Source organism: Fukomys damarensis, unplaced genomic scaffold, assembly GCF_012274545.1.
Source record: "Fukomys damarensis isolate Sample0158 unplaced genomic scaffold, DMR_v1.0_HiC HiC_scaffold_19, whole genome shotgun sequence".
In the NCBI taxonomy this organism is placed as follows: domain Eukaryota; kingdom Metazoa; phylum Chordata; class Mammalia; order Rodentia; family Bathyergidae; genus Fukomys; species Fukomys damarensis.
In genome coordinates this window covers 23843345-23870885 of record NW_022900931.1, presented here as the reverse complement: position 1 = coordinate 23870885, position 27541 = coordinate 23843345, and the positions used below count along the sequence as shown (strand labels likewise).

Below are 27541 nucleotides of genomic sequence, written 5' to 3'. Positions count from 1 at the left end.
ACTTCAGTTTACGAACTGAATTGTCTGTGGACAGGCCTTGGCGAACCGAGGCCTTACTGTATCTTTGTCACCTGGTTCATCAATTCCTTTAAATCAGTTTTGTCTGCTTAGAGAAATTTGCTTTCCTTTCTGATGTGGGCTGATCTGCATATGGTTTCTCATCCTAACGATCCCACTGTGTAATAGCATCGTTCTCTCACAGGTGAGGAAACCAGCGAAGAGCCTTCACTGAACAGTTGGGCTTTGAACCCTTGACGCGCGACTCTGTTCTGACAGTGACATCGCTATGATCTCTGTCTTTAGCTCATGCATCTTTCCCATTCTGTTATTGGACTGGGAATAGGGGATATTTTCTTGAGTACAAAGGCAGATCGAGCCACATTTGGAAATGGCTTTTAGGTGTTATTGTGCTGGTTATTTAAAAACTGGTCTTCCATTCTGACATAGTACAAATCAAACCTGGTAAAAGAAAAAAAGTTGAAGGTGATGATTAATAGGTTGTGAGTTATAGTTAGGAGTAACAAGTTTTGGTGTGCTCTTGTGCGTGAAGGGGATTATATTTAGTAATGATGATCTGTGTTCAAAAGCTAGAAAAAAGGATTTTGAATGGCTTCATTAAAAAAACTGGTGGGCCAGGAGTATAGCTCAGTGGTGTTGTGCCTGCTTAGCAAGTGCAAGGTCCTGAGTTCAATTCCTGGTACTGGAAAAGAAAGAAAAAAAAACTAAATGGGTAGGGCAGTAGATATGCTTAAATTGGTTCACAACACTACGTAATGGATACATGTATCTATACATCACATAGCCTCTCACGTGCACAATTTTTACGTCTCTATGTGCCAATTAAAATAAAGTTTTTAAAATTTAAAATAAAGCTTACAGTACTTCTGCACAATAGAATATTATTATTCATCATTCATGAAGTTTTCAAGTAAAAACAAAGGTGTCCTCTGCTACTGTTCCCAGGGATTTGGTTAATTCCATCTGCTGGGTAATGCTTTGAAATTCAGAGACAGTGAACTCAGACCTGGAGGGAAAAGGAGTGATTAGAATATTATCAAGTGGAACCAAGTCACATACAAAGCAGGTCACTCAGTGGGAGCATTTCTATTTGGGTTATGGAGTAGTACGGGGCTTCCCAGGATTTTTTCTTTTTGAATTTAAGTAAAAGGAATTAGACTGAGACAGGTGAAGGGAATGTAACTTTGTCTTTCTCTTTTTTTCAAAATGACATTGTCTTGTGGAATCTTTCATATTATACTTTAAGTTGGCCTTTAGTTTTAGCTTATAACAATCTAGTTTTTTTCTTTTTTTTACTTTTCTGGAGGTGCATGGGCTAAATGGCATATGTAATTTTTTTTCTTTGTATATTGCAACCGGTAGGCATTCTTTTGTTTATATTTTCTCAAAGGCAATCATTTGGATTCCTTGTATTTTATTTTTATCTTCTGGTCATGGTTACAGGTAAACTGACCGAGGACAAGAATACCACATAAGTATATAGTATAAGCTTTTCCCACACCCACTATGAACTGTAGACTATACAGTACGATCATTCCTGGGTTCTTCCAAGACAGTAGATGAGCATATGGCAGGACACTTATAAAGCAAAATTCATGAATTCATTGGGTTGCTGGACATATAAGAAGACACCATTCAAAGCTTGTGATTCTATGAGAATAGATGTTAGAGTCATTTTCTGCCTCTCCAGATCCTATCTTTCTTTAGTCTTGAAGTTGCACAAATCTTTAAATATCTTTTTCAGTACTTCTTGGAGAATAAAGAAACATACTGTGATAAATACTTGGAAGGGGAACTTCCTTCATCATAGTAGAAGAGAAAAGTCATGATAATTCATACATCTTGTATAGTATATCTATCACATGTGGTTTCTACTGAAAATCATATTTGAGTGGATCTCTTCTTCACTGCCACTGGCCTTCCTAAGTAAAGTTGATGCTGGAATTTCTTGCTATTAGTGATCTTATTTAATGGGGTTGTTTCAGAGACAGAAGGAAAAGTAGATTGAGTTCATGGGGGAACAAGACTATCAGGGCACTTATATATTACGTATATAGATTATTTTCTTAATTTTAAGGAGTGCCCTTCTATTATGATAAAAATCAATTAAAAACAACACTACAGAGTGCATATAAGCAGAGCTGTTAGAAAGTGGGCAGACTGAAAAGCTGCAGCTTTGGGTGTCTGAGGATTGAAAACTGTGACAGTTTTTAAACCACAAATCACAAAGGTTTCCTGTTTTGTTATGTGCATTGTTTTCAGTCATAAACTACCTTGTTCTGCAGCGAATTACTTTCTCTGGTCTGTGATGCTGGATGGTAAAAACAAAATTTATAGCTACAGGAAAAATAAATCCAGACTTACCCTGACGCCCCTATTTTGCTTTTCCTATGAGTCCACTGTTGTTTGCCAGACAATCTGAATTTACGGAGTCCACCAAAAAACTGCACACACTGCAGAAAACGAGAAATTGTGTGATTTTTTTTCAACAGATGGTGCTCCCTTCATATAGGTGACCATGGAGGGGACACCCATATCTCAGAAAACCCTTAGAGAAGAAATGGAAAATGCATATGTAGCGATCTCAACGACCAAGGTCGCCCAAGTAGCCGCTTGCCTTACTAATAAATGTCTGGAGCTCACGGCCACCACTGTGAGCAGCTCTTGTAACTGTAGAGGCCAAAGGTAACGTGTATTCATCTCAGGAAGCCTCAATAAATTTAGTATTAAAATATTTATACACGCTTTTCTTTTCCTGAAATGTGCATACATTTTTTGACGGAGCCTGTATCTTATTATACGACAGATAAATTATAGATTATATATGACTCATTTTTCCCAATCTCTTAATCGTGATCTTTAGTTACTCCCAGAGTATTAATATTTTTCTTTATTTTGTTAAAAATGTTTCTTCTTGCACTTGGTGCACACAAATCCTACCCACATGCCTCTCAGTGGCGAAGAAGCGATCCCTGTAATCTCGCTAATGACTTCCAGAGCTGGGCCCAGCACCTCAGGGCAGCAGGTCCCCGTCCCCTCACAGACCTGCAATGCGGGAAAGCCCATCCTCTCTTCTCTCGTGCAGAATCCGGCCAAGTTAGAGGAGACCTTCATGACTCAGGGATGCAATCGCACTGTTGGATGTTGCACGGACGCCCGGGCTCACCGCCCTTCTCCACCTCTCCTCCCACTGTCCAGGGATCTAAGCGGATTCCTCATGCGGTGTCTTGTTTCCTCCACCAAGAGGCCACTCTTTCAGAAAGACTGAGACTATCATGGCCTTTATAACTTTGGAAAACTTGAGGAAGTGCCTTGCCTATAAAAAGTCGGATGTGTAATTTTGAAGGGGGGCCATTGCATGTACTAACAGTTGTAAAAGTAAAATGAGAGGCAGTGGGAGTAGCAAACCCCAGGTTCCACCTCTCAGACTCTGGAGGCCCGCTTGGCCGGAGGCAGGCAGCCTTCTCTGTTGTTGTGACCCGAGGGGCTGGGAGACCCAGAGAGACAGCGCTGGAAACTCTGGAGCCCCAAAACAAACCCTGCAATCTCCAGGAGAATAAGCCCGCAGCAGCCCCCCAGCCTTGAGAGGCTGCAGGGAGGAGGATCAAAGCGCCCAGTCAGCAAGCACCTCACCCTGGGGACCGCCAGCCACCGTGTTGTGCCCGGAGAAGGACAGCGGACACTCCGGAAGCCTGAAAGGGCAGAGTCGTCTCCGAGGAGCTTGGTGAATTTACTCAACGTTGAAATGGAATAGGATGTAAAATGCTGCACCAGGGAATATCACATCCGTAGAGTTACGTTTTGGTTAAAACTTGTTTCATGTTTTCAGCATTACATAGGTGTGTACAAAGAAAAAGAAGTGAATGGGAGCACATTCTGTAAGCGGTACTGAGTGACGTTAGGAAGTTAGGTTCAGGAAGAAAGGGAATCTTATCGTTTCGCTCTAATGGGTATTAATGTTAAAATTCTGCACATTAGCCACTTATTCTCAGATAATGTAGGAAGTCATTGTTCTTATGTATAAATGTGTGTGGTGTCTGTGTTAAGAAATTTGTGTTGCAATGAAGATTTTCCTAAGTGCTTCCTTTTCCGTGTCTTTTATAGTGGCGTTGTACATCTCACTGCTACCAACTCTATGTGATTTTGTACTTGTTTCATTTGAAAAGCTGTTGTATTAATAATTTTAATTCACACACAATTTCTTTCATCTGGTTTATCATCCCAACGTGCGCCTGCTTTAATGTAGCCACAAATCATTTTCTCACGGGTCGCCTCTGCTGTTCTATGTGCTGTGCTAGGCGCTGAGGATTCTGAGAAGACTCTGGGTTTCGATATTATTGTTTGCTGCCTTGCTTTCTTCAGCTACACTCAAGGACAGAAATTAGCATCAAATACTTAGTGTGGTGCCTTTGTTGGCTGCTGGAGGCTAATGTAGGGCGGGATTATGGGAGTTGAGAGGGTCACAGATAAAGGAGATGAAGAAGCAGCCAGATAATGAGATCATTTTTGACATTGATTTTTATTTATTTATTTATTTTTTGAGACAGGGTCTCACTATGTAGTTGAGACTGACCTGGAACGCACTATGTAGCCCAGTCTGGTCTCCTACTCACAGCGATCCTCCTGCCTCAGCCTCCTGAGTGCTGGGATTACAGGTGTGCACCAGCATGCCTGGCTTGAATTCAGACAGTCACTGAAGGTTTGTAGTGGAGGAGAAAAGATGTAAGTTAGAATTTTAGAGGATAGTCCAGTCACGGTGTGGAGGACATATTAGGGAAGGGTGAGCAGATACAATTTGAAATTTCAGTGTTGTGGGAAGTCTTTCTGTTGTATGACTCTCACACTACAGAAAAAGTAGGCACTGCCAATCTGGTATGTTAAATAAAAATAAAATGAAAGAATATAATAAATCCATGGGTATAAAATGATATCTCCTAGGGTCATAAATATCCAAACCAATGTAAGTGGTAGGAATTTAAAATGTGTAAGAAATGAAGTTTAAAACAAGAGGCACCTTGAGGGTCTGCAGCTTGATGTAAATCATTGTAGGAAAAACAGACAAATTATGGCTAAAATCAGTTGTTTGACCATTTCCTGAAATGTTTTGCTGTTCTAAAGAAATTAATGCAAGTCCAGTAAAATATAAAAAGACATTAATGTAACTAATGGAAGGTATGAAGGATAGTCTTTGAGAAGAATAAAAAAATAGCAAGAATAACACCAAAGTTTTAAAAACTATTATTGCTTTCTAAGATAGATTTAAATATGTATAAGAACACTGAAAGGCATTGTAATAATGCTGCTTGTATCTTTGTTACTTGGTGTTTGTTGGGCTGGGGATTTAGCTCAGTGGTGCTGCGACCTGCCTCTCAAGTGCAAGATCCCAAGTTCCATCCCCAGTTAAAAAAAAAAAAAGAAAAAATGTTTTAAAGAGCTAAATGAACTATATTTCAACTGTATTTTAAATTTTGTAGAGGTTTGGGGATGGGGATTTAGCTCAGTGGTGCCACTGACTGCCTCCCAAGTTCAAGGTCCCAAGTTCGATCCTCCGGTACCCCCCCAAAACCAACCAAACAAAAGCCCAAACCAAAACAAAACAACACAATAACAACAAAATTCAAATTTTGTAGAGGTCTTAATCTCATTAACTATATTGGAGTTGATGTTTAAATGGATTTCAAGCTCCTGGGATTAGTGAGTTAGCTATTTATGAGTAACAGGTTGCGTCACAATTTCTGTGGGTCAGGTACCCAGGCATGGCTGTACCAGGTGACACAATCAGGTGTGTTCACACGGCTGCCATGGTGCTAGGGAGGCCACAGGCGTTTGAAGGCTCAGACCCAGGGGACAGCTTCCTGCCCTGCCCACAGGGCTACTGGCAGCTGGCAGGTCCCCGGGACTGCTCCTGAAGGCAGTTTCTTGCCACGCGTGACCCCATCGCAGGCCTACTCAGGTCTCCTGTGAGCATGGGGAAGAGAGGGGGGGAGGGAGGGGGAGGGAGGCAGAGACACAGACACAATCTCAGGCACCACAGTTCCGGGAAGAGCAGTATTGGGGTAACAAAGGGGCACGAACACCAGGCAGTGTGACGATAGCTGGCAGCCGTTAGGGGGCTGCCAGCCACGAGCTGTATATTCTACGAAAGGAAGATGATTGAAATTGCATAGCAAATGTCGTGTTCTGTTTGCAAAAGCTTTAGATCGAGTTTGTCACGAGAAGTTCACTTTTACGTGTCCTCAGGGGTCTACGATATTCTTGAGGCCTTGAGACTCTCGATTAGAACACTAAATGACTGACCATCCAGTGTCTAGAGGCGCTCCAGAAATAAAGGTTAATAGGTGAATCAAAGACTGTCATGTGAGACGGTTTGTAGATTTTATTTTTAATGTTTCTGAAAAAAATTATAATTCTAGTAGAAAGAGTGCTTTTCGTAAACTTGTCAGACCTGTGCTGTTTGCTGTGAGTTCACCTCACGTTTCTGAAAATTTCACTTCTGCCTTTGTAATTTTCTACTATGGCCACCAGATGGCGACACCAAATAAACCGATTTTTAAAATCAGGCCTCTTAAAAATTTGCTGGTCAGGATAAATTAATAAAGGTATTTGCATAAAATGCTATTAGAAATATTAGTAGGCTATTAATAAATTTATAATTTCAGTAGTTTTAAAAAATGGAAGTTCTTTTTGAGCCGATGATTCTCCTAGAAATTTATATTCAGAAAAATAATATGTGTGCACAAAACAACCACAATACTCAATTATTTTTACCTTAAAGTTATTTGAATTGCTAAATACCAGCTAAAATCTTGGGTCCAAAATAATTTAAGGGTTAAGTATATATCATATGATCACATAATTGAAAAATATGAAAAATTTGAAATGGCTTTTAGTAAGTATCCAGTGACATAAGAAATACTTCTGATATAATGCTAATTCAAAACGGGATCATGAAGCTGGGCATGGTGGCACACACCTGTGATCCCAGCACTCGGGAGGCTGAGGCAGGAGGATTGCTGTGAGTTCCAGACCATCCTGGGCTACATAGTGAGTTCCAGATCAGACTCAACTACATAGTGAGACTCTGTCTCAAAAAAACCAAACCAAACAAAACAAAACGGGATCATGAAATAATGTAAAATTTCTACTATATCCTATAGAAAATATACAGAGGAGGCATATTGAATATGGAGAGAAAACATATTGATATAATTTTTAATGGAGATTTTAAGCTTTTATTCTTAATATATTTTCTTGTTGCTCCAATTTTCAGCAATGACTCCCTGGAAACATCATACCGTATTTATTAATAAAATGAAACCAAACTGACAAACGTAGAGATGGATTAAGGTTTTTTTGAGATCTACTTTTTCACTTCTTTGTATATTCCTGATGTTAGCCATCTGATAAGTAGTAAAGGTTTAGACATGAGAGATTTTATTTGATTCTTACATCTTCCCTTCACTTCTTCCTTTTCCTCTCTCCCTCTTTTTAAAAATTAATTTTATTGGTACCTTTAAGGAATGGATTCAAGTTTTGGTAGTGCTTATTATACTTTAGAAGTCTTTGGTCTTTACAACTCCTTCTGTCGGAAAGAATAGTATCTACCCATGAGAAAAGGGCTGCGACGCTGTTGGTAAGACAGATTATTATAGAGAGCAGTGTTACTAAAATATGCCTGTGGTTTGACTTTCTCCCCAGCCTTTCGATCGTGAGGCTGAGGCGGTTGCTGGTTAGTGGATTCGCGCGGGTTGTCCCTCAGAGCCCGGTGTTCCAGCGGAACTGTCTGTGTGGTGAGGAAGAACCGGTGCAGGGCCCCTCACGAAGGAGAGGGAGGGCCAGGGATTTGGCTCAGTGGTTCTGCCGCCTGCCTGGCAAGCTCAGGGTCCTGAGTTTGATCCCCGTTACCCCCGCCAAAGGAAGAGGGAGCCGCATTCAGGAAGCAGCTTTTCGTGATGCTTTTTGACTCTATTATTTATTTATTAATTTTATTATTGTTTATTAATCAGGCTGGACAAGCCCTGAAGTTCGAGGCGCTCTGGGACTCGCAGTAACATAATGTGTTGTTAGGACTCTGCACTGTGGACTGAGGATTTCGGAGAGTATGAACTCTTGTCTTCTTAAACGCTGAGTTCCTGCGGAGGGTCTGGTCCAGGACTTGGAGCTTGCCGCACTGAAGATGCGATTCCGCTCTGGGGGACGCCGAGCAATCATCTGGAAAGCAGAAGGGTGAAAAGAGCTTCCGCAGACAAGGAGCGTGAGAGCCTGTCCTCAGCCAGGCTGCACGACAACCGCTTCTCATTTCCCTCCAAAGAGCTCCGTGTGCTCTTCAACCCTTGTGTCAGCCGTTTCCTCCCTCCCCGTTTATCTCTTGGTATCACAGTGAACTCCGATAAGCTATTTGGAGACAGAAATATAATCTAGTAATGGCTTTGTCCTTGTCTTTCGTCATTAAATTTTGTGCATGATGTTTCTTTTTTTGGTTTGTTTTAATATTTATCAGTAGAAACAGATCTTTAATCCATACTTTGTGTTTAGATAAATCTATGTATTTGATTCTGCACGTGGCTTTTCTTAGGTGTTTTAAACTAAATTTGAGAAACCGGGCCGGGGATTTAGCTTAGTGGGTCCACCTGCCTCCAAAGTGCAAGGCCCTGAGTTCAATCCCTGACACCAAAAAGAAAAGAAAACAAAAAAACAAATAAATTTGAGAAACCATGCATACTGTACCTTACTTAATCCAAGAAATTGTTTGCACTTTCCAAAAGTAAAAATAAAAGGCTAAACTAGGCATGGTGCTGCACACCTGTAATCCCAGCATTCGGGAGGCTGAGGCAGGAGGATCGCTGGGAGTTCAAGACCAGCCTGGGCTACCTTGTGAGTACCGGGTCAGTGTCAACTACATAGTGAGATCCTGTCTCAAAAAACAAATAAACAAACAAACAAAAAATAAAAGGCTGAACTCAAGCTAAATAATCTGTATGTCCTAAATTTCCCATGTTCCATTTTTGAATAAAGAAATACTTGTCCAATATTTTACATTGCTTGCTAATAAATCTGATTTTCAGAGACACTTCTGTAAATTTTCTCTATTTTAAAATGATATATTCATCTGCTTTCGGAGACGATCTTGTAAATATTAAGCAATGTGTCATATGCAGTATTAGCCCAAAAGCTTGAGTAAGAATCAAACTTGTAGCTTTTAAGCTAAATATTTTAACCTTGACATTTTATATCTACATATACACATAGGGTATACTACTTATTGAATTCTCATTTCAGGTAACTTAAATACATAGTCAACATTCAACTGAATATTGTTTGAAAGGCTTAGGCACCAATGTCTACACATAGTATAAGTTTATTAACTTTTTTTTGTTTATTTGTTTGTTTTTTTTTGAGACAGGATCTCACTACGTAGTTGAGACTGACCTGGAACTCACTATGTAGCCCAGGCTGGTCTCAAACTCACAGCGATCCTCCTGCCTCAGCCTCCCGAGTGCTGGGATTACAGGTGTGCACCACCCCACTGGGCTGCGTGATGTTTCTTGAATGTAAAGAATAAAGTGAATTTGTGGAAAGGCCATTTTTTTGGCTGCAAGATCTGGCAAAACATTTTCTATTATTGATCCAGAAAAGCAGGATGAGAACACATACAGAATGTATCTTATTCTTTGCCTGTGAAAGTATAAGCCAGTGCCAAGGTATGCTGAATGAATGCAGAGACGTGCATTTATCCTTTGCCCTTTTGTGAGTAACTGAATGTCCCTAAGTCTCAGAGTTTTAATCTAAAAAATTAAGATAACAGTCTTATTATTTAGTATTTTGAGGATTAAAGTAATTATGTAAAACCACCACAGGACTGAAACAAAATAAAATCCCTCTGAAATCAAGTCCTATAAAGCAGTATTTGGAGCATGAATTCCCTACATATTTATTTGACTCAGCTGGTAAACAATAAAATTCAGATCACAGCATGAAATATTTGTTCCCCTGAAACAAAAAACAAAAGAAAAAAATTGGCCCACATTAATTTCTGAAGAGAGTCAATGATAATCAAATGAATCAGTTATTTTCTTATTTGCAGTAAAAAAAAAAAAATCCACAAAAACCAACGAAGTAAATGCCTCACAAAATTATCAAACCTAAGTTAAATTTCTGTGACTATGAGAGACTGTTGAAAATCTAAAAAGCACCCCTCACAATTAAAAAAACTAAATCTGGGCACCGGCACATTTTAATAATCAGTTACACTAATATAATGTCACATTCTCATGCAGACAACTGTTAGAATAAACACACTGAGAGAATCCGTACCAAGAAGGCCCAATTTAAAGTAAGCCAAGGACTTCAATGTAAATCCTGAATCAATATTATTTCTAAAATTAAACATTTCCTGTTACTAACCCTTGGAGGAAAGGGAGGAAGGAGGGGAGGGCGTTGTCAGATTACCCTGATCGCACTGTGAAATGTTCCCTGTGCTGGGCAGGTGGGGGTAACAGTAACTGAGCTCAGTTCTGAGACTTCCTGTGTGGTTTCAGCTCAGTTACCCCAGCAACTCCAGTCACTGCTCTCCCTCTGCTGGGCTATATATATTGTTAACCTCTCAGGAAGTATCTGGGCCTATTTTTATGTTTTATTTTTATAGAGCCTCATCTCGAATGCTTTATAACTGACTTTCAATTCTGCAGATAGTATAGGTTTGCATTGTAATATTCAAATCGCAAGTGATCTAGGACTCACTTTTGCTATTATTTTACTATTGGTTTGAATATACTTTGACTAAGCAATATCAAATATTGGTGAGTTTTAACGTCTTGATCAGAAATGGTAACCAAGTGCCCAAACTGCAACCCCAAACCAATTTATTTATCACAAAGCAGCAGCACTGCAATTATACCTGAATACTGAGATTTCAGTTTAGAAAAAAACAACTCATTCATTAACATCTTTTGTCTTTAAAGAAAAAGAAAAACGCAACAACACAGCTGTTTCTTTGATCAGATTTGATATAATTCCAAGCAGAAAACATCTGCTCATGAGCATAAGATGATCCAAACAAACTAAGAAAAGCAATCTCAAGGGCTTCCGCTGACTTAAAATTACTCGGCCACCATACCCTGGGCACCTCTACTCCTTTCGAGCATGCAGATGGTGCCTGTGTGCAGTGTTACCTGAACTGTAACCGGCTGGATCCCAAGGCTGCAGATCATGGAAGAAAGGCACTCATTCAAAAACACAGGAATTTTTTCTTTGATTCCATCAATTTTTTTACTTTTCTATTTTGTAATATTTTTCTTTCCTTCATCAGGATTTTGAGGGCTTGTGTTTTTTTCTCTCTTAGTTTATTTTCTCTCTTTTCCTTTCTTCTCATCTTTCTTTTATTTCCAATTTTTTGCATTCTGTTTATCTTTTTTTCTTCTTTTTCTTATTTATTCTTTCCTGTGACTATTTCCTGTTACCATTAATTTCCTTTTATTCTTCAAAAGAAGCTTTTATCTCACTTTTCCTCTTCCTCCTAATACCTCATTAATTTTTCTTTTCTTTTTGGTTTTTTGAGACAAGGTCTCACTATGTAGCCCAGGCTGGTCTTGAACTCACAGCGATCCTCCTGCCTCAGCCTCCCAAGTGCTGGGATTACAGGCGTGCACCACCACGCTGACTCCCATTAATTTCTCAAGTTTAACTTTTTTTTCTCTAGTTCCCCAAACCTCCACTTTTACTAGTATAACTACTAAACTTTAAGCATCTCTAGATAGCTAGTTAACTTTATGCTATTGTTGAATATCATTCTATTGTTAATGGAGATAAATTTGCTTTAGTAGATATTTACTGTAGGTCAATATCTGGTTTGTCATAATGTTCATACTATAATTATATCTATGGTTAAGGGTACGCTTTATTGGTCCTTAGAATTTGTCAATACTTAGTTTGAATTTGATGCTATTATTGATGCTGATTTCATTATTATTGCCAAAATTACAAAGCTGTTGTTATTAATTGGTTTTCATACTTTAGCCCAGTCCTGAAAAATTGGGTACTGAGTTAAATATTCTGTAACCTCCCATCTCAAGTAGATGGAGGCAGTTGGATCCTGGGACAGAGTCAAAGGCCAATAGTTAGTTATGCCCAGAGGACATCACTGAAAGGTAGACAGTAATTAGAGAGGATTCTATACTACTAGAACAAAGCTTTCCACCATAGTCAACTCACAAACGTCAATACACACACACACACACACACACACACACACACACACACACGCAGGTACAAACACACACACAGAAACACGAGAAGACAAGCCAACAAAATGCTTCCCAAACCTCCCACTCCCCTAAAGCTGATCCATAGTGCATGAAAGGGGAGGAAACTAAAAGCCACACACCCAAATTATTTAAAATGATATCAGGAGAGACAACAAAACAGATAATAAGGCTAAGCAAGCAGATAATCTGCTAAGCCCACAGAAGATATAAAAAGATATTAGCTGCTGACCATATAAAATAAGGTAATTTATTTTAGTAAAGTGAAAAAAAGACTTATCAATGCTATTTCCGAGAAGAAATGCTATTTCCGTCTGCCTCAAATCACCACCTCACTGTGCACAGGCGGTTAAAGGTCTTTTATATTAAGGAACAGAGTGGAGGGGAGCACAGATAAAGGTGATCCAGCCTTGCTGCCTCCCTTCCAGCCGTCTGCAGCTCATTCTCCCCCTTTTTTGTGGAATGGAAGCGAGCTTCATCCTCCTGTGGTCAGCATATGTGTGTTCTGTCACTGCATTGGGACTGAGGAGTGGAGCAGGTACTGGTTAGGTACTCAGCAGGAGAAAGTTGGGAGAAATCACTTATCTTTCAAAGAAAAAAATCTAATTTAAGATTACATTTTGTACTACTAGCTATGACAGTGTCTAGGAAACTGCATAAAGCATCTTCCTATGTAGGTGTGGTCTACTGGCCGCGTGTTAGCATTCGTCCTGCCTCTGTCTGTGGATAACCCAAAATAATAACTGGATAGCGTATGTCTCTGAACGCTGGTTTAAGGTTTGCCTTCCTCAGCTAGAGTGTAAAGCAATTTTGTTCAGTGATGTTTAACCAGCACTGTGAAGAGTGCTTGGCACTTAGCAGGGTCTCAGTAGATATTTTCGCAATTGAATGAATGAAAAAAATCTGGCATCCAAGTAGAAGACCATGAATACTTTGTTCATTTGCTATATGATGGTTGATATATTATCTTTTCCAGGATTCAACTGGATGCAGCTTGAAAACAGTATGTTCAGGGCATCACCAAGCCATCTAATGTAAAGTGTGCTTTCCTTGCCCATTTTCTTTGGACCCCTGGGTATTCTTTTCAATGTAAGAGTCACATACTTCCCCTGAATCTTGAGAATTTACATGGGCAATGAATTGTTGAAAGGAGTATTGAATCCGCACCATAGAGAAACTATATCTGTTTAACATTATTCAAGTCAAAATGTATTTGTCTAGTTATAATGTGTTTCTGGTGTTTACTATGCATCCTTTCTTGCTCTGGTATTGATGCATTTCTTTGGAAGGAGGTGTCCTAATATTTGGTGCCTGATGTGGTCTGTATTTTCTTTTACTGCTATGATTACTACATGCTTTGGGCCTGCATGTTGGGCTCAGATCAAATCTTGGACCAAACTTATCTGCTGAGTTTCAGGAGCCAGGTACAATTGCTGGGAACTCTAAACTAATAATTCTTCTCTAGGTCCAAAATTGCTTCAGTGTTATAAGCATTCTTTGTTGGTAATACATACATGACTCACTGCCTATACATTATAATAAGTCCTTGTACATAGAATCTATAAAGAAGCCCCATAACTCAATATTAAGACAACAAACAACCCAATAAAATGTTGGCATGGATTTAAATATATATTTTATCCTAGTAGATGTGTGGTTGACCCAAAACTCAAGCAAAGATGTTTGCTAGGGAAAATACAAATTTAAATTACAAATATAGCACATTCTTAGAAATGATTTTACAGATGGACAACCCTAAATCTTAAAAGGATGTGAGCAAATAGAACTTTTCTATAATTCTAATAGGAACCCAAAATGGCACAAGTACTACTGAAAACAGTCTGGACATTTTTTACTGATGAAGAAATCGAGAGTCCAAAGTTTGGATTTGCTGATGAGCAGAGTGGATGTGGTACAGGTAGCAAATTTACACTTGGTTCAGGATACTGTTCCATTCTCTCCAGTACACCCTACTGCCTTTCTCCTAAAAGGTAGTGACTCATAGAATAATTCATAACACTTCCTATAGAGTCATGACTTCATTTACTGTTAACATTGCTTCCTAACCAAATGTGCATGATACTGCCGGAAGTTTGTAGAAACCTCTAAGTTTGTGTACGATGCAGACAGGGTGGCAGAACTGAGCCTGTTGGCCCTCACTGGAAGTACTAGCGGTCTCTTACTTCACCAGCTTACACTAAGGTGTGGTTAGGCCATCTTCTTGTGACAGGAGCGGAATCTGTGGATCTACAACTCCTCATTCCAGTAAGTTTCTCAATCAGTGGGTACAATGCAGGTACAGCCCATGAAAAGCATCCATGGGTCTGGGAAAGGTGATTGTTCTTCATTGCACAGTAGCCAGACAAACATTTTTCTTCTCACAAATATAGGTTATTAATCTGGAACATTCAAGAGCATTCATCCTTGTGGGTGTTATACTTCCACAGTTTCCAGTCTCTGATTCTTTCCAATCACTTAAAGTAGAATAAAAGAAAACACATGCTTTAAAATATATATCCACTATGCTGCAGACATAATAAAACATAGTAACCCCCCAAAGTAGGTTGGTATGTTTTCTTTTGTTACAGAGACTAGTCCTCAGTTCCCTAACTGGTCCTCTGGAGAACCTGTTCAGGAAATTAAGTATAGAATGAGAGGTGAAAAAGGCTTCCTTCTGCATATACTCACTTCCACAGTTGCACTCACGTCCTTTGGAAGTATGTGGATGTTTATGAATGTGCAAACCTATGCCTTCGTGTGTGTGTGTGTGTGTGTGTGTGTGTGTGTGTGTGTATAATGTGCATATTTTTCCTGCTTTCAGGAGTGTAAATGAGAAGTTGAAGTTCTAGAACTTATTAGCTCTTATCTATTTTAGAGACTTACCTTTCAAGAGAGGGTTGTGATTTATCTTCCCATGTCCAGGGTCTGCTGGTTCCTTCACGGGACAACCCAATCCAACAGAAATAAGATATTTGGCTTTGAATAAAGTTCTGTAATAAATACAGCACTATCTTTAAGTAAGAGCATATTTATAGTCCTGAAATGAATGCTATTATTTTATACTTAATGTGAATATTAGGTAGTGTAAAAAGCTTTACTTAAATGCTCTTAAAGTTATAAAATAATGAAATCCCAGTTATTTACACTTTCTTAAGTGTAGAGGCATAAATAAAACCTAAAGTAATCTTTGGTTTAGCCACATGTATTTAAACTTAACTGAAATTTCTTAAATACCTCTTAAAACTTATGCTTGTGGCTCAAAAGCAAGCTTTTTGCAGTCTGGTTTTTATTTCCATGTCCATATGTGGTAGCTATGAGATTTATAGCAATGTTGTTTAATATTTTTGTTCCACAGGTACTCTGTTTATTGTCTGTGAGGCGGGCGTTTGAGAATGTATCTTTTCCCCACCAGATGAGGTGTTTACCTGGATGACTGAATGCTTATATGACAAATATGAAAATAACTGATATTCCTCCAGTTATGTGTCACTCAAGGACAGGAGCATGCTCCAAGAGATGCACCATCAGGTGGTTTCATCATTGTGTGGACACCATAGAGGGTACCTCCCCAGTCTAAGATTGCCACGAAGCCACTAGGCAATGTGATCCTTTGTGGCATTGTCTATCACTGATAGGAGAAATCTCACTATTCAGCATGTGACTGTATGTTAGTCTTCGCAAAGCTTTGCACATATTATGTCCTTTCCTCTTTGCAAATGTGTTGGGAAGAAAATTTTGCCTGTTTTTATGATCTGCTCCTCACTTTTTCCAAGTGTAGAAACTGATACTTTGTTTGGTTCATTCACACAAATAAAGTGAAAAAGACATTTAAAATAAAGTTTTTTGGCTGTGATTCCACATCTGCCCATTTTTTATTTACTTCTTTTATTTTCTAATCCTTTAAAAAGCTGATGAAATATTAGATAATCTATTCTCCACAAATGCATATATGTATCAAGACATAACACCTGACATTCAAAATCTGGATTTTCATAGATGATTTATTTTTCACTAGAGACTCTCTGCAGATAAAGGATATCCTGACCCAGCAACTCATTCTCAGACTGTACAGCCATGAAACCCCAGGCTAAGGTCTCTTACATCAAAGACACACCATTAATTATTCCATTCAAAGACTTCTACAATATCTTTTTAAAGTTCTATGTCTATAAAAAGGGTATGTATGAATATACAGCCCTTCCCAAAGAAAAAATGTTTCATAGCCTAATACATGTTACTTCTTTTCTAATTTTCTGTACTAATTCTGGTGTTGTGCATATAGTTGCATAAATAATACCAGAAATTGTGTTTTTATTCACATAAATCCTATGGTTCTTATGTAAGGACATTATAAGGTACTTTATATGTTAAAATGCCATTATTATATTAAGGACAAATTTCACATTCATGCCACTACTTGGCTACTTTTTAATATACTGTATTTCCATAGCCAATTTTAAATTTTAAAACAATGTCTGATGTCTTTGTGCCATCAACAGCAATTACATTTCTATGGCAGTAGTTACTAGATTAATTCAGTGTTTACATATGTCTTTTTCTGGCCTCAAAAAAATTTTTTTTTGCTAGCATCTTTAAAAGATGCTTCTGAGTCATTGAAAGCCAAAGATTTGGAAAATTGGAGTAGGTCAGAAAACGGCATGATTTTTTGTGTTGATTGGCCCATTTTTGAGACAATATTAGATTATCCTTAACTCAGAACATTAGGATTTGTTTCTCCTCTAGCAAGAATATTGGCCAATGATTTTTATGAATTGGTAATAACATTTCAAAGCAGGACACAATTATTAGTGTAATGAAATATACTAATATACAATATTCAACTTCCTATGTAAGGCACTGCATGTTCAAAGTTAACCTGAGGTAGAATTAATTGATTTTTTATTTTAAATTCATTGGGAGTTTTTCGTTTTCTGCCCCCCCCCTCTTCAGAACCGGATTCAAACTCAGGACCTTGTGCTTCCCGGGCAGGCATGGCACCAGTGAGCTGAATCCCCAACCCCTTTCATTTATTCTCAAACTCAGAATATATGCTGCTTTCCCCCTCTTGATATTGTTAGAAGAATACACTTTTCCCAGACACCCTGCTGCTAAATATCTATGAATCACTCAGTATGAGATAAACAAGGTGTCACTGAAACATACAGTGACTGTTTCAGTGTTTTTTAAAAATTATGACAGTGAAGACACCTTGCCATTAACCTCCCTCGCGATACCCACCTCGCTGCCGACACACGTACACCACTCTACTTGCCGTTCACTGAAGCAGCGCTTTTGAAAGTACCTTTTCCTGTCCTTCGTTGTGCTGTCATGGCTGCTGCGATGCTCTGAATTAATTCAAAATGCTTAACGTTTGTGTTCCTTCCGGCTTTGGGGGAGAGCCAGAAGTTGCATGGTACCAGCTTGTGTGAACAAGGTGGATGAGGGCACACAGTAACGTTTGCACAAGTCTGTCTGCCTTTCCGGTGAACGGCCCTCGGCATCGGCAGCTTCAGCATTCACCCTACTCTTGATCCTACCTCGTGAATACATTGAAGATACAGGACTCCCAGATTGCTTTACAACATAGCAAGAAAGATGAGACACGTGTGTCTGAAGCGAAGAGGAGTATGGAGCAGGGGGAGGAGAATGGCAGTGTGGCTTCTACTGTAATAATATCTAAATTGAAACATTTGCTACATATCTTGATCACTTTTGCACAACTTTCATTGCCAGAACACGATCTATTTTAAAGATAACTTGTTCTGATGGCGTACTATCCTCCTTGTGGATGGATGAGATGAATTACTGAAGTGTTTATTTCACTTCTACGTGTGTTTCTAACTTCCTTTAGGCCCCATTGTATCTGTGCCCACTTGCAACCGCATACAGTGCTGAGACACTCGAAGGTTATCAGGCATAAGAGTCATCAGGTAAAAGTGAAACAGATGTGGTGTGAGATGCAACCAAAATATACATCACCAGCTCCTGTGCATCTTCTATCTTAACAAGGGTGGAATTCATTTTTTTGCAGAGTTTCATGCTGTCTTCAAAGTTCTTCTTTTCCCGTGAGAAATAATAACAACTCTCTCCACAACATGACCAATGGACTTCATATTCACTCTTTTTGCCTCCTTGAAAACAAAAGACTTTCCTCAGAGATTACTCAGGGTGAATTCTGAGAGAAATACGTTGGCCTGAGAGAGAGAGAAATAATTTTTAGTCCTCTTCAAATCATTATATTTTGTGAGAGGATACACTCCATTTTTACCTTTTGGAAAGAACTTTGGTCTAGGAATGGTATCACATTCATTATGTCTCTCCAAGTTTGTGCACAGTACTGTTCACATTTTTTAGGAAAGTTTTCTAACACAAGCTTTATGGAAAGGATACTCTAATGGGTAGAGTTTATTCATATTCTCCAGAACCACAGCTTTAGCTAAAGAGCAGAGCTCAACTTACTTCCTAGTTTACATGTTAAAGGATAAAATACAGAGAATATGATGAAGGAGTCTTGATTGTTCTGGTAGCAAAAATGTTGATTTTGGAAACCATGATGTGAAATAATATAATGCACACACAGAAGACTCTAATCTTCTGGGTTTCTGACATTGTTTCAACTGCATAAGAATGAAAGTTGCACTACTTGATTTCTTCTGTAAGAAGAATTGAGAAGGAGAAGAGGTGGATGAGGGCAACGGAGAAGAGGCTCATCGGTCTCTGCCCCAACTCCTTCCCTACACACCTGTGTTGACTGGACTCGATGTGAACACCAGGCTTCGGTCATGGAACTCTTCCTCTCGTGTTACATTTTCCAGAGGAGAATTAGGGACTTGGGCTGTCAGACGACCCTGGAAAACTTTACTGTATGTGGTTAGCAGGAGGAAAACAAAACAAGAGACCGAAGAAAAGGCACATTTTCCTTTGAATATGTATCCAATCATCAGGATTAAGGATTGTTTTTACTCAAGTACTTTTTAAGGCATCTCTTTTTTGAATATGATTTCCATGCCCACTCCTCACTTATCATGAACCACATTAATGCGAAGGCTTTGTAGTGGACCTCGATGATGGAGCAATGAGAAATCTAAAGCTCTGTTCTCTAGAACTCACTCATTGCTTGGTGACATGGGCAGCTGTCAGACACAGTGTGTGACGCGATCCATTCACGGGTGCTGTTAGAACCCAGAAGTAAGACTGCGCTACTGAGTGTAGGTGGAAGGCTGGGCTCTTCCTATGGAAGGAAAAGGAGTGGGGAGGTGGAAAGGATAAAACTATAAAATGCTAGATTGCTGAAACCAGTCTTACAAATTACACAAATGGGCAGGAAATGACACATTAGGATAGTCCAAAGTTAGTAATATCGAAGAAGGACTGTGCTAAGGGATGTATGAAGGAAAAGTATTTTGTACGAAGGCTAAAGTATGAGGTTGCAGTTTAAATCCTGTAACCTCAACATTTAAAGTTTACTTCACAAGCTAGATTTTAAAATATGATTTGATCACTAGGAAAAGGTTAGACAGTGGTGCAAACATACTGAAATTATAAAGATAAATTTAAAGCCATAATTCATTTTCTGAATGGTTTTTTAAAAGATGAGACAAGAAATTCATGCAATTGAGACAAAGAAAACAGTACAGAGAATCCAAGAATTGATTCTTTGAAAGATTAAATAGAATAGGCAGGCTCATCAAAACAAAGAAAAAAAAAAGACCCAAGTCCATGCAACTAGGAATGAAAAAGGTGAAATCAAAATCGATCCTGGAGAAATCCAGAAGATCATCAGCACCTACTTTGGGATCCTGTACTTTAATAAGATGGAAAATTCAAAGAAAAAGACAGGTTCCTAGCTACATATGAATTACCAAAGGTGGTATCAAGAAGATATAAAAATTTTAAATAATATAATATCAATCAAATAAATTAAAGTAACAATAATAAAAACCCTACCAACAAAAAAATGCCCAATTACTAAAAGATTCACTGCTAAATTCTTCAAGAACTTTAGAGAAGATCTAATGTTGTTACTTTTCAAATTCGTTAATGAACTTGAAAGCAAAGCAATACTTCTAAACTAATTCCTGAAAGCAAGGATAGTCCTGATACCAAAACCAGAGAAGGACTAACCAAAAAAGAAAACTACAGGCCAATCTCCCGAATGAACATAGACACAAAAGTCCTCAATAAGATACAGGGAAATAAAGTGCAGTAAATCTTCAAAAAGATTATATCCCATGACCAAGTAAGACTCATGTCAGGGATTCAGGGATGGTTCAACATACACAAATCAATAAATGTAATGCACCACATTAAGAGAACCAAGAACAAAAAACCATATGATCATCTCAATAGACACAGCAAAAGCATTTGACAAAGTCCAACACTCATTTGTGATTAAAGCCCTAAAAATTTGGAATAGAAAGTCTTAATTTCAATCTTATAAAAGGGAACTATTACAAACCAATAGCCAACTTCATACTAAATGGTCAAAAACCGAAAACTTTAACTCTAAAATCAGGAACAAGATGAGGATGTCCATTATCACCATTCCTAGTCAATGTTGTTCTGGAAACATTAGCCAAGACAATTAGACCAGAGGAAGAAATAAAAGGAATGTGGATAGGAAAAAAGAAGTTAAATTATCATTATTTGCTGATGACATAATACTCTCTATAAAAGACCCCCAAAACTCCACCAAAAGATTCCTATAATTAATAACTAATTTATGTAACAGCAGTATACAAAGTCAACACTCAAAGATCAGTACAAAAATAACAAAGTCACTGAGAGAGAAATTAGAGAAATAGTACTTTGCACAATAGCATCAAGAAAAATGAAATATTTAGAAGTCAAGCTAATGAAGGAAGGGAAAGACCTATATATTGAAAATTACAGTATTCTAAAAAAGAGAGATTGAAGATGATATCAGAAAATGCAAAGACATCTCCTTCTTAGGTAGCTGGAACCAATATAGTGAAAATGGCCAAACTTCCAGAACTGATGTACAGATTTAATGCAATCCCAATAAAAAATGCCAGTAGGATCCTCATGAAACTAGAGAAAAAAATTCTAAAATTTCATACGGAACCAGAAGAGACCTAGAATAGCAAACAAAACAAAACAACCCCCCCCACCAAACAAACCTCTGGGCATCAAGGGCAAGGTAGGAGGCATCACAATCCTTGATTTGAAGTTATACTACAAAGCTACCATGATAAAAACAGCATGGTACTAGTGAATAAATAGACTTGTGGGTCAATGGAACAGAATATAAGGGGCACAGTTTATAATAGCTAAATGTTGGAAAAAGCATATGCCATCAAAACGTGAATTGGATAAAGAAAATGTATCTATATGCAATGGAGTACTATTCTTCCATAAAGAAAGACAAATGAGACATTTTAGGTAAATGGATGCATCTCTGGCCTACAATTTGAAGTGAAATAAATCAGAAAAGTTACAATCTTACATATGTAGAGAGAATGTATACAGAATGAGATTCATCTGTTAAGCATGGTTTCAAATTCTCAGACATACATATTTAGTGTAGAGAAACAAAAGATAAATTGCATTTTTGCAAGACATAGATATACTAAATGTATCTATGTAGATACTTGAAAATTCTATTATAATTGTATATATTCAACTTTTCAGTATTGAAGGTTATTAGTAACTTAATGACACTTCAAAGGAATCAGCTCTATAATATGCTGCTATAAAACATGTAAAACACTAATGGGTAACAGATAAATGGAATTAGGTAAAATAGCAAAAAAAAAAAAAAGATGTTTTTAAGCTTCATATTCAGTGTTCATTCCCCCCATTTTTAGACTAAGTTTATAATTTACCTGTCTTTGGGGATGGCAGTTTGTCTGTTGCTGTAATTGTATACTTACTGTATACATTTTCTGTAAAATTCCTTTTGCCATCAGGTACCTGCGATGGGTACTTTGGGATTACTTACAACAGTGTAGCAGCAAACCAAATGAAAGACTGCTTGGGAAAATGCAATCGAATGTCTAAATAAATCATGACACAGTGACATAATTCCTTGTGAGGAGATAATTTAACTTACCTAGGAAACCCAAAATTCCAGTTGCCAAAAAGAGGAAGAAGCATGAGCCAGCAAGAATCACTACCGTGAGGCGCCAGGCAAAGGGAACTGAGAACCCTGCAGCGAGACGAAAAGAGGGCCCAGAAGACCGAGTTACAGGGCCAGGTTTGAGGAAGAAGCTTCTGGAAGGGGAGTTCAACGCCCTACCTTCTGGGAGCGTTCACACTGCAAAGAGATGCGGACCGGAGTGAAACCCTCTTGAGCTGAGGTAGGTGCCTGACTCTGCTCACTGTTCTTAGCATGCGTCTCTAGGGAGGTCACTGCGTTCAGAGCAATGAAATCCCCTGATCCTTCACTGTGTTTCCAGAATGCAAAGTAGAATTCTGGACATACAGAAATTTTTAAGTAGTTTTAAGTAGTAAATTTTTCTAAAATACTAATGTATAAATTCATTTTATTGGCCAATAATAATAAACACCTTTGCCTGTATATGTATATGCAAATCACAATTTTCACCTAGGAATCACTCTACCTTTGTCATCATAACGGCCACACTTAAACACAGAAGAAATGATAATCCAGATGTATATCAGATCATGACAGTCAAATTCAAAGTTTGATGAAAATTCATAGAGTGTGTGTCACACAACTGGAGATCACAACTGTTTCTAGATTGGGTTTTAAATTTTTTGTCAGGGATCGAACTCGGGACCTTGCACTTCGCAAGGCAGGTGGCGGAACCACTGAGCTAAATGCCCAGCCCTACAACTGTTTCTAAACAAATGGAAATTAAAAATTTTTCTATCTGATCAGTTATGACTATATGCATAAAATATAGAACCTAAACTACACCAATATTCTTTGTGATATATTAAACTTGAATGTTTGGCTTTCAGGTTTTCATTTCAATTTTTGGATGTAGTTCAAGCAATCTTATGAAAGGGGGCAAACTAACTAGCTTTTCGCCACAGTAGTTTCTGATTTACATTAATTTAATCTCATACACATAGGCTAAGAAAGCATAGGACAGAAAATCTGTATAACCCTTACTGTTTTCTTCAGATGATTCAGTTTTTTTCTTTATCTGGTTGAAGTTTGAAGGATATTCTCCCACTTCTGAGTAAATCGGTTCCTGTTTTTTGTCTGGAGATGTAAACAAAGGTGAGGATAGCGCTTCATATTCATTATTTCTCTGAAAGCATGTGGGCTTTGGATATGTGTAAAGAGTTCTAACACAACAGGGTTTCCTTCAAATAAAGGAGATCAACGCAAATATTTTCTTGTTTCTCTGTAAAGTCTGTCATAGAAATCTTTTAGATCACAGAGTCTTAGAAATGAGGTAGGCACAAGTCATACTAAATTATCATGAAATTCTTTTGAGAATTTGTTTCATAGAGAACAGAAAATAATCAGGATTCAGTAGGAGTCAGGGAGGAAAAACACTCACTATTCATTTGCTTGTGCTTCTTGGAAGGAAGACATTTCTTCACTTCTGCATATGCTGGATATCTTTCATCCATCTCTGAGAAATTTGTAGATATGATTCTAAATGATATAGAGACTATTACAAACTGCGCCACTATAAACATGGGTGCACACATATCACTGTGGAATGATGCTTTTAATTCTTTTGGGAAGATGCCTAGTAGGGGAATAGCTGGGTCAAATGGAACTCCTAATCCTAGTTTTTTGAGGAATCTTCACACTGATTTCCACGGTGGTTTCCCCAGTCTACACTCCCACCAATAGTAGAGCAGGGTTCCTTTTTCCCCACAACCTTGCCAGCACTTGTTACTGGTTGATTTCTTCATAGTAGCCATTCTTTCCAGGGTGAGGTGAAATCTCAGCATTGTTTTCATTTGCATCTCTTGGATGATGAGTGATGCTGAATATTTTTTCATATATATCTATTTGCTGTTTCTACTTCTTTTTCTGAGAAGTCTCTGCTCATTTCAGATGCCCATTTACACACGGGTACATACCGAATAGTTTCTCTGGTGAGAAACTGAAAGTGTAAATGAGGATCAAAATGTATAAGAGGTAATGCGAAATGGGAAGTAAAGGTCCAAGGGGAAGGGGAAGGAGGAGAGGAAGTGGGAGAGGAGGGGGAAAGGAAAAAAATATGAGAAAAGGAAAAAAATGGATACAAAGACTTTGTAAATAGGGAGGGGTGGTGGGGGTTGAAAGGAGGGCAGGGTAACAGGGAAAAAATAAGAACCAAGATAAGTCATTTTAAGGTACAAATTCCCAATGAGGAATGTTATCAATATTGTTTACTTAAAATGTACCAATAAACTTAATGCTAAAAAAAAAATAAAGAAACGAACAGTTTTTAAACTAAAATTTCAGGTTCTGTCCTGAGTTCTTGGCATATCATTGAAATAAATATTTTATTTCACTTAACTGGTGATGTCTGAAATTTTACTTTTCTTTTCTGAAGATTTTTGCCTCAGATATTTTGCCTATTAGAATTACCAGCTACCTGTATGTTTCTTTAGAAACATGGGTATTGGGATCTCATCTCCTACATGGTGTTCTCCATATATGTTATTTACTTTAATTTTGAAAGGGTAAATTTTGTGATTTATGATACATTTATATGTCCCTGAAAAACTGTCCATATGCCTAATAATACCCAGGAAATATTTTTGAGTCATTTATCATATAAGGACAGAGTGCAGATTATTGAAATATTATTAAAAATTTTTCTTCATTGTTTTTTGTAAATATGTTTTTCTAGATATTGTCATCCTTATAATTCCTATTATTTTTGAAATACTCAAACAACTTGTTTTCTCTGCTTCTAAAGAGTTCTCGCTACCTTTTCCAATGTGGTGTCATAAATAAAGGCCTTACATTTGGGGCTGGAATCGGTTAGGTAGTAGTCCTGTGTTATGACCACAACATTGGAATTTTCTTTTTTAGAGAAAGGTGGTCAGTTATTTTTGGAATAGTTATTTTACTCACAAATTTCTTAAAAAGTTTGTTTTAAGCATCTAGATATTTTCATAAGAAAAGAAAATTAGAATTTTGACTACATAAAAGTATAAAAAAATCACTCTTTCCAGTTGCTTGTAAGCCATCAAATTAATTGCTCTTTACAAATTGTATTTTCTTCAGGAATTTAAACCTATCATTATCTTTTATAAAATGCTTTAAAATAGTTACCTATATGTTTGTGTATAAATATATTAATTTAGTAACATTGAATAATTTTTCCATGGGATAAGTTTCCAAAAGGAAATACGATTATGCAGAAATATTTCAGGAATCTGAGAGCTCTATCAATAAGTAGGCAAAGTCTACATAATATTATATAAAATATAGGTAGTATCATTTAGATAAGAAAAATATGTAATCGATCAAATAAAAATGTAATTGCCCAAACTTTACCCTTGTTATTGTAGGGACAGAATTTGCCCTAATAACACACTTGGTCAGCACAAGAGATACAATGGAATGTTTGCCAAAAGAACTGTGAGTTATATTAATGCTAAGTCCTGGAAGAGTTAGAGGACATAATTCACTGATACGGGAACATTTAAACCCGAATCGGACAGCACTGTTATCTTCAAGATTAGATTTTCTGAACGGACAGCTCCCTTCTCTGTGCCGTGTGCAGTACTCACACCGGGCACCGGTAACAGACGCACCTGGAGCTCCAGCTGTGGGTCCACCTGGCGACACAATGCCTGCGTCCCTGTGTGGTTTCTGCCGTCACCGGTGTCCGGTCCCGGTGACAGTGCTGAGCCCCACGCGTGGGCTGCAGTATCGGACGAGTCTTCCTGCGCAGATGCTCCTGTCACCCGAGAGGCTTCAGTGCTTCTCAGCTAGCAGCGATGATCTGAGAGAGTGACTCATATTTGAGCTTCACCTAGTGCATCTGTCGTCACAGAGGGATGTGTGATTTTTGTTCAAACAGAGGAGGTGAAAGGAGGAGATAATTTAAAGGGCCCTGTCCATTTTGGACAGAATCGGCATGACACTGAACACTGGGAAAGGACTTACTGAGGCATTTAAATCCATTCTCAGGGCCGGAGATATAGCTCAGTGGCTTCACTGCCTGCCTCGCCAGCTCAAGAACTCGAGTTCGATCCTCGGCACCAAAATAAATAAATTTTAAAAAGTAAATAAATCTATCTGCAAACTAGTATAATATTGTGGAGTAAAAGTATGTGAGCATTGCTTGGACATCATTCCCTGCATTTATCTGTAGAGCATTTCAATAGAAAGCTCCGAAGTTTTATCAGGTTGAAAACAACTCGTTCCTTGTCTCCTTTAGGACGCAGCTGATGTCAATTGTGTTATCTTTTCAAATAGCATAAATATAGAGTGTACTTCATCTAAACTTCAAGCCTTGATGATTTTTGTCTCTCTTTCTCTCCAAAATTTATTAGGAATGCATCATTTTTAAGGCTCTTTTTCTGTTTTCAAATCTCTGCTCTAAAATTTGACCTTATATACAGCATGGGTTATCCTGTCTCCCTTGGTTTGTGTTATGAAATTTGAGTCTATTCTGGTTTTTTATCATATTTTACAAAAGCAGGAGTTTTTTGTGTAGAGCGTCTCTCAAGTTTTATTTATCTGATGTTTCTCTTATTATTAGACAGGGCTGTAGGAGTTTTAAAAACTTACCTGAAAGTTAAAAAAGGAGAAAAGCAGGAAGAATGCTACAACATCATGTCTCCTTCTTTGATCATAAATTTAACAAAATGTAGAGTAGGGTTTCTTACCATCGGTACTGCTGACATATGGGTGGGACAATTCTTGCTGTGGGCGACTTTCCTGTTATTGTAGGATTTTTTTCTTTTTTTGTAGTGGGGATCAAACTCGGGACCTGAGCTGAGTTATTGTTTAAATTGCCTCCAGGGCTGGGGATTTAGCGCAGTGGTACTGCACCTTGCTGGCAAGTGCAAGGTCCTGAGTTTGATCCCTGGTACCAGAAAAATAAAGTTAAAAAAAATTGCCCTCCAGAAACACTGTGTTAAACAATTATAGAAAAAAGCATAGCAATCTGTTTTATCACTGTTAGATAATATTTCAAAGTTTAGGTAATTTTGATAGCTCACTGTTCTTATTTTGTGCTTTTATTTCATATTCTTTTGGTGTTTATCCTGACATAAAATATTTGTCTCTTTTTCATATTTTTTATTTCTTGTTATAAATTTTTTATGTATTAAAATACAATCTCTCTTTCTTACATGCCTTGCCA

At 38.0% G+C, this 27541-nt stretch overlaps 1 protein-coding gene across 3 annotated transcripts; it reads right to left on the bottom strand.

Annotated features, from left to right (window-relative positions):
* Positions 1-8031: 8031 nt before the first annotated feature.
* Positions 8032-26424, bottom strand: LOC104875846 (killer cell lectin-like receptor 7). 3 transcript variants are annotated; one of them, XR_784191.1, is made up of 8 exons: positions 23777-23953; positions 23380-23472; positions 22351-22446; positions 19021-19134; positions 18258-18409; positions 15162-15268; positions 14475-14752; positions 8032-8229 (listed from the first exon to the last, which is right to left on the bottom strand). XR_784191.1 is itself a non-coding variant. In XM_010643576.2 (8 exons), exons 2-8 carry the CDS (start codon positions 23847-23849, stop codon positions 14623-14625), a joined length of 765 nt encoding a protein of 254 aa, XP_010641878.1. In that variant the 5' UTR covers positions 23850-23874; positions 25983-26424; the 3' UTR covers positions 14165-14622. The 3 variants fall into 3 exon arrangements, 2 of the variants coding, with proteins under 2 accessions (XP_010641878.1, XP_010641877.1); XM_010643576.2 differs by lacking the exon at positions 8032-8229 and adding an exon at positions 25983-26424 and having other exon boundaries at positions 14165-14752; positions 23777-23874; XM_010643575.2 differs by lacking the exon at positions 8032-8229 and having other exon boundaries at positions 14165-14752.
* Between the last annotated feature and the right edge of the window lie 1117 nt (positions 26425-27541).